This window comes from Chrysemys picta, chromosome 13 (genome assembly GCF_011386835.1).
Source record: "Chrysemys picta bellii isolate R12L10 chromosome 13, ASM1138683v2, whole genome shotgun sequence".
NCBI lineage: Eukaryota > Metazoa > Chordata > Testudines > Emydidae > Chrysemys > Chrysemys picta.
The window spans coordinates 9,945,960-9,956,470 of NC_088803.1; the positions used below are offsets into that span (position 1 = coordinate 9,945,960).

The window sequence follows — 10,511 nt, forward strand, 5'->3', positions numbered from 1 at the left end:
TAGCTGGTTGAGAGGGTTCCTAATCAGACGTGGGGCATTTTCCCTCTAGGGCATCCCTGTGCTGCTGTCACTGTTCCAAGCACCAAGTTCTGCCCTTCCCCAGCTCTCCTGTGTGCGTGGGCTGTGGGTAACACTGATCGGTATCGGTGCTGGGTGAGAAAACACACCCCTGTCCCCCTGTGTGTGAGATAGAGGCGGGTGGCTCTGATCATCCTGATACCAGCGCCCCACCCCAGACATTCTATATCTGATGCCCAAAGTGTCTCTGACCCCACCCCAACAGATTGTCAGAGACAACTCCCCTGCTCCTGCTGCCCCACTGAGTTTATCAGCCCCCAAAGAGGCTGAGCCCCAGGCTATGTTGATTGCATTGACCTCATTAGCACTCCAAAAGTGATTTTCCCTCCCTTGGTATTCAACCCTTCTTGTCAACTGTTGAGAATAGGCCACTTTTACCTTAATGAATTGGCTTGTTAGCACTGACCCCCTAACTTGGTAAGGCAACTCCCATCTTTTCAATTGCTGTGTATTTATACCTGCCTACTCTATTTTCCACGCCATGCATCTGATGAAGTGGGTTTTAGCCCACAAAAGCTTATGCCCAAATAAATTAGTTAGTCTCTAAGCTGCCACAAGGACTCCTCGTTGTTTTTGCTGATACAGACTAACACGGCTACCACTCTGAAACCAATAACCACTCTGTCATTTCTGAGCAACGTTAAAAGTGTGGTTCTTTAAGGTGACTGTTCTAATGCAATATATATGTGGATTCCCGTGGGGAGTTTTTCCAAGTACCACACAACATTTGAATTGAGAAATTAGCTCTCAAAAAACTCAACATGGCTCCAAAATGGGCTAACTGATCCTCTTCAAAATGTGATCTTCAGAGGGGAATCAGCATCCACATCTGTGTTTCTGGTGGCCCCAGAAAAGATCTGTTCTGGGCCTGAGGTTATTCAGTATCTGTATCAATGATCTGGAAGTTCATGTAAAATTGTTGCTGGTAAAATCTGCAGAGAACACAAGGAAAAGTGGGATAGGGGATGCCTCCAAGCTACAGAGCTGCCAGGGTCACCTCGTGAGTTCGGCTCAATTAGACCTGCACATGAATCCAGCCAAATGCCAGGTTAAACATCGAGGGACAAGGGATGTTGTTCACGCTGGCAGGACCTGGAGAGCAGGGACTCTGAAAGGGAACATGGTGGAACCAATCCAAATAAGAGATTTCAGTGGAATGCAGGAGCTAAGCAGGCAGATACCATCCTTGGGTGTATAAACCAGGGGATATTGAGTAGCAGCAAGGAGGTGGGGTCACCTCTGGATACGGCACCTATGGGACCATGACTGGAGATTATGTCCAGCTCTGGTGTCCATACTTCCAGCTGGATGTTGTGAAATTGGAAAGAGCTACAAGAACAAGCTGAGATCTGGAGACCCTGCTTTGTGGGGAGAGCTCCAAGGAGAGTGACCCCCTGAGGGTTTTGGATGCGAAAAGGGGATTCAGCCCCCTCTGTAGTAACCTCCATGGGGAGGGGGTTTCTGAGAGCAGGGGGGGGTCTTCATCCTCTCTGGCCAAGGCAGGATAAGACACGATGGCCAGCAGCTGGAGTCAGAAAAGGTCTGGTTGAGACTAATATGCAAACATTAAACATGGAGCCATGGGAACAACTGACCCAGGGCCGTGGTGGAGGCAGGAGTTGCTGGCTCTGGGTGTCCACCAGGGGGTCAGCTTGGAAGGTCACAATGGTCTCTCCTGCCCTTGAAATCTATGGGTCAGGGTATCTTGGTGCAGAGAAGCCCAGGGGTGTATCTTACACCTGTAGTAGGAAGGGGGCAGGGTTAACCACATCCGCAGCCAGGCCAAGCGGGCACCAGAGCAGGGAGGAAACCCCCCACCCTGATGTGGTCACAGCTGTGGCTTGAGGCTTTGCCAATCAGCAACTCCACTCCTGGGCCATCCGGGGTGGGTGTTTCCGGGCAGGAGGGTACACATCCCTGTGATTGCCAGTCCCTGACCACCCCTCCCGCTGTCTTGTCCATATAAGCACTGGGGCTCAGGAAGAGGCTCCGTGCCCATCCCTGGATGTCTCTGATGATGCAGCTCTTAATCTTGGTCCTGCTTCCCGTAGCCTTTCTCCTTCCCCCTGGGTCTCAGGCTGGAAAATTTGGGGTGGGATCAGGGCCTGCGGGGAGCGGGACCCTTGCCCCATATGGGGACCTGTGGGCAGCATTTAGGGTCTCCCCCTTGCTCCTGATGGGGCCAAGCACCTGTATTGAACCCTGTATCCTCTCCTGAGTGTGGCTGGGGCTCTCCCAGCAGCGCAAGGGGTTGGGTGGCAAAGCTCCCAAAGGCTCCTTTGGGACCCTGGAAAAATCATGGAGCAGGTCCTCAAGGAATCAATTCTGAAGCACTTACAGAAAGGGAAAGCGATCAGGAACAGTCAGCATGTATTCACCAAAGGCAAGTCATGCCTGACAAACCAAATTCCCTTCTATGATGAGATAACTGGCTCTGTGGATGAGGGGAAAGCAGTGGACATGTTATTCCTTGACTTTAGCAAAGCTTTAGCAAAGTATGGGCTGGATGAATGGACTATAAGGTGGCTAAAAAGCTGGCTAGATCATCAAGCTCAATACATAGTGATCAATGGTTCCATGTCTAGTTGGCAGCTGGTATCAAGTGGAGTGCCCCAAGGGTCGGTCCTGGGGCCAGTTTGTTCAACATCTTCATTAATGATCTGGAGGATAGCATGGATTCCACCCTCAGCAAGTTTGCAGATAACACTAAACTGGGAGCAGTGGTAGATACACTGCAGGGTAGGGATAGGATACAGATGGATCTAGACAAATTAGAGGATTGGGCCATAAGAAATCTGATGAGGTTCAACAAGGACAAATGCAGAGTCCTGCACATAGGAGGGAAGAATCCCATGCACTGCTACAGACTAGGGACCGAGTGGCTAGGCAGCAGTTCTGCAGAAAAGGACCTAGGGGCAGGGCCGGCTCTAGGTTTTTTGCTGCCCCAAGCAAAAAAAATGTTGGCTGCCCCCTGGCCCAGCCCTGGGCTCCTCGCCGCACCCCCGTGCTGCCCCAGCCTTGGGCTCTCCCCACCCACCCACCCACGCCCCCTGCCGCCCCAGCTCTGGGCTCCCTCATTCCCCCCCACCATTGCCCCCCACAAACATCTCCTGCCGCCCCAGCCCTGGGCTCTCTCCCCCCTCCCCCACCTGCACCCTCCGTCCGCAGCAGCCCTGGGTCACCGGTAACTCGCTCCCACGGCAGGTCATTCAGCATGAATTTTAGAGGTGCACAGAACACAGACAGGATTGGTTCCCATATGGTTACAGAACTGCAGTAAAGTGGAACAATTTTCAGCTTGTGTGATTGGAGGATATCTGGATGCATATTATAAGATTGTCCTACATAAATGAGGAAAAGTTGAGGTGCCTTTATTATTCTCTTGTTCCACTCTTTCTTTCTATGGGGAATTTGCCAATGCAATATCACTGTCTTCCTTTTAAACAAACAAACAAACAAACAAAAAGGCAATGGCTGTTGAAAATAGCAATTCCAGTCCTAATCACCACTGGGAAGCATTTCTTGCTCAATTTATTCTACTTTTTCTACAGCAAGTTACAGTGGATCAGTAGATTTGATTTGGGAGAAAGGAAGTAACAGCTGCCCAAACTGAGCTTGAGCACTCCTGAATTTTGAGGTGTTCAAATCTGGAAGGCAGGTGCTGGGGGGTGGGGGGGGGCTGTGGCTCCACAGGGGAGCACGGCAGCATGTATGCAGCAGCGTGTCTGGCGCTGTGCGGAGCCAGACATGCTGGTCTGAGTGGCACGGTAAGGGGGTTGGGGGGTTGGATGGGGCGGAGGTTCAGGGGGGCAGTCAGGGGCAGGGAGAAGGGGGGATTAGATGGGTCAGGGTTGGGGGGGCAGTCAGGGGACAGGCAGCGGTTGGATAGGCATGGGAGTCCCGGGGATTTGTCAGGGGACAGGTAGGGGGTGGGGTCCTAGGGGGGAAGTTGGGGCGGTCTCAGGAGGGGGCAGTTGGGGACAAGGAGAAGGGAGGCTTAGATAGGCGGTGGGGTCCTGGGGGGCAGGGGTCCCAGAAGGGGGTGATCAGGGGACAGGGTGCAGGGGGGGTTGGATGGGTTGGGGTTTCTGTGGGGGGCAGTCGGAGGGAGTGGATGGGGGCAGGGTGGGGCTACCCTCCCTCCCTGTGGAGTGTCCTATTTTTTGAATGTTAAAATATGGTATCGCTGACCTTCAGAGTGCAGCTCTCCATTCATAGCACGCTGCAGCATGAGGTCTCAGCTACTTCACTCCCTCCCCCTCTTTCCTGTTGGTAGTGGCCAAGGGAATGCTGGGAACTGTAGTTCTTTCTCTGCTCCAGGGCTGGCTCTATAGGCAGGGAGCTAACCAAGGAACTACAGCTCCCAGGGCCCCCTGTTGGTTCTCAGCTCCCAGGCTGGATCCCTGCCGCCCCTGCAAATGGGCTGCCCCAAGCACGTGCTTGCTTTGCTGGTGCCGAGAGCCGCCCCTGCCTAGGGGTCACAGTGGATGAGAAGCTGAATATGAGTCAACAGTATGTCCTTGTTGCCAAGAAGGCTAACGGCATTTTGAGCTGCATAAGTAAGACCATTGCCAGCAGATCGAGGGACGTGATCATTCCCCTCTATTTGGCATTGGTGAGGCCTCATCTGGAGTACTGTGTCCAGTTTTGGGCCCCACACTACAAGAAGGATTTGGAAAGAGTCCAGGGAAAGGCAACAAAAATGATTAGGGTGCTTGGGGCACATGACTTATGAGGAGAGGCTGAGGGAACTGAGATTGTTTAGTCTGCAGAAGAGAAGAGTGAGGGGGGATTTGATAGCTGCTTTCAACTACCTGAAGGGGGGTTCCAAAGAGGATGGATCTAGACTGTTCTCAGTGGCAGCAGATGACAGAACAAGGAGTAATGGTCTCCAGTTGCAGTGGGGGAGGTTAAGGTTGGATATTAGGAAAAACTTTTTTACTAGGAGGGTGGTGAAGCACTGGAATGGGTTACCTAGGGAGATGGTGGAATCTCCTTCCTTAGAGGTTTTTAAGGTCAGGCTTGACAAAGCCCTGGCTGGGATGATTTAGTTGGGGGTTGGTCCTGCTTTGAGCAGGGGGTGGGACTAGATGACCTCCTGAGGTCCCTTCCAACCCTGATATTCTATGATTCTATGACCCCACTGTTAATCCGTGTCCCAGACAGGGAGGTTGGCCATGAGACTAGGCCACTGGGCTGGGACCCAAGAAATCTGGGACCACTTTCCAGATCTGCCCAGGATCTCTTTGGTCAGGGATTTGTATGGATTGGGGATGGTCACTGAAATCCCTTAGGCAGGTTTACAAACAATCTCCCTGGGCCTCAGATTCCCTATCTGTACAAAGTGAAGAATAATTCAGCTTGTGTCAGGACGCTGCCTGGGTCAGTGAAAGGCCTGGAGCAAGGGAGCCCCTGATCTCAGTTAGTTTCTGCAGAGCCCCTGGTATAATAGGGGCCTGGATCTCGGTCTATGTGCCACCCTCATGCAAATAACAGCAATTTGTTTTTCCAACACACCCCGATGGAAACTTCTTCAGAGGTGATCACAAAACGTTTTTTATTTTCCATAGGGGAAAAAAAGTGGTACTTTTAAATTTTCACCTAAATATCACCCAACACTGGGGAGAAATAATCAGTTTCACCACAATAATTCAGACAGGTTTGAGACGAGGCTTTCTGAGAAAAAATGACATTCCTAAAAAGTTTGGTGGGTCAGTCTGGGAGTAGCCCTGGCTGGTGACTGTGGGCTGATGGAGAAGCAGCATCCAGGAGGGACCTGTCTGTGCCCTTCCAGGGGCTGCCTGGCTTAATCTGGGGTGACTTCAGCCCCAAAGCTGTTAACTCCAGGCAGTGCAATTACTGACCCACTCCTGGTGCATTTGGCACCGATTCTCCACACAGCGAAGTCAGAGCTTTAGATTTACCCTCCAGCCCCATGGGGTGTCCAGTCTGGGGGAGAGGTGAGGAGGGAGCAGAGTTCCAGGCACAGGAATCCCCCAGGGAGAGAGGGGGTGGGATGAGGTTGTGGGGACTCCCCTTTGGGATGGGGAGCTCGGTCCCAGCCCAGCCCAGGGAGATGATGGGGTTCTTTCTATGAACCTGGTCTCTCCCCAGGTGAGATCATCGGGGGCTGGGAAGCCAAGCCCCACTCCAGACCCTACATGAACTATCTGAAAATACAACGCAAAGGGAAGACCAGTATCTGCGGAGGGTTCCTGGTGTCAGAGAACTTCATGCTGACGGCCGCTCACTGCAATGGAGAGTAAGCGCCTCTGTGCTGCGGATGTTGGGGCAGGTCGGGCACTAGCAGGTGATGGGAGAGACGGTAGCTCTGGCGCCGTTGTAGGTTGCAGGGAAGGAGCAGTGAGTGCAACAGGCTGGGAGAGCAGAACCCAGGGATATGATCTGCTCCGGGGGTGTCGGCGTGTCTCTAGGGGCCTCTGCAAACCATGGTCCAGTTCAAACCCTGGGTAAATCAATGGAGCTACAGCCGTTGACACCAGCTGGGGTCTGACACATTGCCCTGATCAGGGCAGAGAGAAAGTCACAGCCCCAGGACAGCTCTGCTGGGCTCTGGGCTCGGAGGAGCTGGCATATTCCCCTGTCTGGATCTAGCCAGGGGTGGGGAGGAGATGAGACCCAGAGGGCAGGAGGACTGTGGGGCGTGAAGGAGCTCAGAGGAACAACACAAGGGGCTGGTAGAGACACAGGCTGGGACTCCAACGCCACTGGGCAGGGTCTGTGTGCTGCAGCCAGGGCCTCCTAGAGGAGAAAAGTCCCCTGTGCTATTTCCCAGCCCTGAAGAGCCCTGTCCTCCCCATATCACTGTTCATGAGTCAGACCCACATGTGCCCCTTCGCCTCCTCACATACGCTTCTGCCCCTAACGCCCCATGTATTGCTCTTGGCTTTCATAGCGAGATCTCTGTCATGCTGGGAGCCCATAACATTAGAGAACAGGAACAGAGCCAACAGAAAATCTCCGTGTGCCACCGGATCCCCCACCAACAGTACAACAAAGAGACAACAAACAATGACATCATGCTTCTGCAGGTAAGGCCCTGTAGCGGGGTGAACGCCCACTCCAGCCCTGAAGGGGTTGGAAAAGCTCTGCAGAGGGCTGGGTCTGTGTAAAGGAGCAAAACCCCGGCTGACTGGGGAAGTGGCTGCAGCTGGGGACACGCCCCAAACAGAGCACCTAGGCCTTATAAGAAGGCCAGGGTAGCGAGACGCTTGGGAGTCTCCCTCTGACTGGAGAGGCAGGCAGGCAGGCAGGCAGGCAGGCAGGCAGGCAGGCAGGCAGGCAGGCAGGCAGGCAGGCAGGCAGGCAGGCAGGCAGGCAGGCAGGCAGGCAGGCAGGCAGGCAGGCAGGCAGGCAGGCAGGCAGGCAGGCAGGCAGGCAGGCCTGCCTGCCTGCCTGCCTGCCTGCCTGCCTTTGGGACTGGGAAGCCCTAGGCCAGCAACTCCCCAGGCTGCAGGGCCTAGTTCTAGGCCCACATAGGTATTGGGGTTGCAGAGGGGCAGCCTAAGGGTGGGTAAAGGCAGTCAGTCCAAACCCCTTGTTGCCTATGATGATTGGCTGATAGACTGCAGTCTGCCCCAGGGTGTGGGGGCTAGATGGTGACTGGCAGTAGCCATGACTGAGGTGACATTAGGATAAGGGGTGGGGGTTCCCCTGGGTGGGGACACCCAGAGAGAGAGAGTGGGGTACTGCCGGGGGGCAGCACCCAAGCCAAGGGGCATCGGGGTCCGGGAGGGACATGGGGCCAATGACAGACAGGACACCTGGCCTGCAGAGGGTGCTCTGATGACTGGTGAGCTAATTCCCAAGACAACTAGGAGGAGGCGCCGCAGGGGTCTAATTACAGGCCCCCATCCCATCAGCCCGCCCCCAGTGACCTCACACTGCTGCAGGTACTGCTCCTAACCCATTCCCCAATCCCCAGTGACCTCACAGGCATGGGTTTGCATGTTTCTAGGTATGGGGTGTGTCTCTGTGTCCTTGAGTGCGACCCTCACATTGATGTTCATTGTTCTTGTGTCTCAGCTGGCAGAGAGAGCGAAGCTGAACAGATGGGTGGATACCATCGCCCTGCCCCGCACCAGCGAGAAAGTAGAGGCAGGCGCCATGTGCAGTGTTGCCGGCTGGGGCGGCACTAGCACAGATTGTGAACTGACCCTGGCCATGCTCCAGGAGGTAGATGTGGTGGTGATGCCACATGTGCAAGGAAACCTAACGGGCCGTATCGTGCCTATAACACCTCCAGCATGATGTGTGTGGGGGATCCAAACACGGGCAAAGACTCTTGGAAGGTGATTCTCCTCCTGTCTTCAAGCATCCTTGATAAGTCCTTATTATTAATGAGGCTGTTGGTGTTGCAGTCAGGCCTACGAGCAGTGGTCAGCAATCAGGCCCAATTGTGCTTGGTGCTGTACAAATGAAAGGGAAAATATCGGGTCTTCTTCCACGGGGAGGCAGAGACCACCTCTGGGGGCAGGGGACTGATACCAGCTGGGCCTTGGGGGAGCCGAGCAGAGACTAGCTTGACGTAGGGGGCTGTCACTGAGCTGTGCATCAGTGGGAATGACTCACTGAGCTGTTCTCCATTTATGGCTTGTTTTATTTCACAGGGCGATTCTGGAGGCCCCCTAGTGTGTGGGAAAACAGCCCAGGGCATCGTCTCCTGGGGGTCTCCCACCCCTCCCGGGGTGTACACGAAAGTCTCCACCTTCATCCCCTGGATACGGGCAATGATGAGGAGGCTGCAACCCTGAGCCGAGACGGAAATAGCTGTGGGGGCTGGAGCTGTGTCGCTTCTGTCCTTTGGTGATGCCCAGATGTGGGGCCTGCTTTGCAGATTGGCTAAGCCCCCCACCCATCGCTCCACCCAGGCAACGCCCAACCAATGAGCATCAAAGCACAGAGCCTAGAGGAGTTAGGAACCAGGTTCAAGACCGGCTCCCATCGGCTCCCTTGGCAATCCCAACCCAGATCCTCAGGCTGCCTCTTTGCTAGGGAAACAGCTGGTTTATTTCCCCTGGGTAACGGACACAAGACAAACCTTGGGGCAGACCTAGCGGTTGTAGCTCTCCCCCATGTCATCTGGTCCAGTGATCATTTATTGGGGGATCTTCATTGTTACCTGACCTGCTAACGCCTGTGAAAACTGCAGCCTGCCCTGTCCTCACTGGGCCTATCCCCTGTGTTAGTTCATTGGGCTGCCACCGCCCGTTCCAAACACACCTGTTCCCAGTGCTGGTGAGGCCAGTGGGAAGGGAACGCAGTGAAGGCTGCACTGAACTGATTGCAGATCGATCCCCGGCGCTGATCGCCTCCTTCCCACCTCCCCTGCCGCACGCCCTGCTGCATTTCGCTCACTGCTCCGCTTCCAGCAATGAATAAAAATGAAATTACAAAAAAATGTGTTTCGGGTACTGAGCGATCAACCCGAGCTGTGACATCCAGAGCAGCGGCTGCATCTACCAGGGCCAGGAGGGAATTAACCCCTATAGGGGAAGTTAGGGCTTGTGGTTAATGCGCTAGGCTGGGACCTAGGACACATCACATTTTTGACACTGAGTGCACGTCCCCTCCCTATTTGTCCACTTGATCCTTCCTGACCAGCTGGTAACCATGGATTTTAACCGTCCACTCATGGGAATCATCCCAGCAGGTTCCAGTCACACCTGCTACAGCAAACTGATGCTCCTAGAAGAGCAATTCCAATTCCTCGTGTTTGTTCCCCAGACTCCTCGCACTGGTGCAGGGGCAAGTCAAGAATTTCTTCTCTTCATTTAATTGGGGTTCCTGGATTAATTTTGTTCTTGATTTTTGTTGAGAGCTCATTTCTTTCCCCTCTTTACCCTCCCTTTGCCGATTAGTTTATCCCTCCCTTGACTCCTCTAGCCGGCTGGTCCCCATGGAGATTGGTCCCCTTCTCCTGAGGTGGAGGCCATCCAAACTCTACAGCCCCCTCTCCCCACAATCTGTCCACCCTCCACCACACCAACATAGAGAGTAATCAGCCCCCATCTCAGGCTGTGTTTTAGGCTAATCCAGCCCAGCTCTTTCACTTTCCTCTCATTAGACCTGCTCTCCGGTCCCTTGAGTGCCCTCACAGACCTTCTCTGCATCTGCTCTGGTCTCAATTCCTCTGTCCTGCACATGGGTGACCTGAATTGGTTCCAGATGGGAGGCTGGGTTCATGGCAGCCCATGGCTCACCCTGAACAGTGATGGGAGGTGTTTACTGAGGTCACAGCACTGGTCCAGGGCAGCTGGAGTGCAGCATCCCATGACCCTGGGAAAGGTGCCCAGTGGCAGGCCTGGCCCCGGAGCCTGCCTTGGGAGCCCCAGATCTAGGGGCAGTGGCTTGGCTTGGCCCAGATGTGTCTCGCTCAGAATCATGTGAGGCCGGCATTTGGGTCTGCTTAC

General features: G+C 54.3%; 1 protein-coding gene across 1 annotated transcript; it reads left to right on the forward strand.

Annotated features, from left to right (window-relative positions):
* The first annotated feature begins 2,092 nt into the window (after window positions 1-2,092).
* LOC135975109 (duodenase-1-like) lies at window positions 2,093-9,425 on the forward strand. Its single transcript, XM_065565151.1, has 4 exons — window positions 2,093-2,282; window positions 6,193-6,340; window positions 6,995-7,130; window positions 8,709-9,425. The coding sequence occupies exons 1-4, from the start codon at window positions 2,093-2,095 to the stop codon at window positions 8,850-8,852; spliced, it is 618 nt and encodes a 205-aa protein (XP_065421223.1). The 3' UTR covers window positions 8,853-9,425.
* Window positions 9,426-10,511: the final 1,086 nt, after the last annotated feature.

Coding starts and splice junctions, on each gene's coding strand:
- LOC135975109 (XM_065565151.1), top strand. CDS start 2,093: ATGATGCAGCTCTTAATCTTGGTCCTGCTTCCCGTAGCCTTTCTCCTT. Junction 6,341..6,994: donor GCCGCTCACTGCAATGGAGA/GTAAGCGCCTCT, acceptor TGGCTTTCATAG/CGAGATCTCTGTCATGCTGG. Junction 7,131..8,708: donor ATGACATCATGCTTCTGCAG/GTAAGGCCCTGT, acceptor TTTATTTCACAG/GGCGATTCTGGAGGCCCCCT.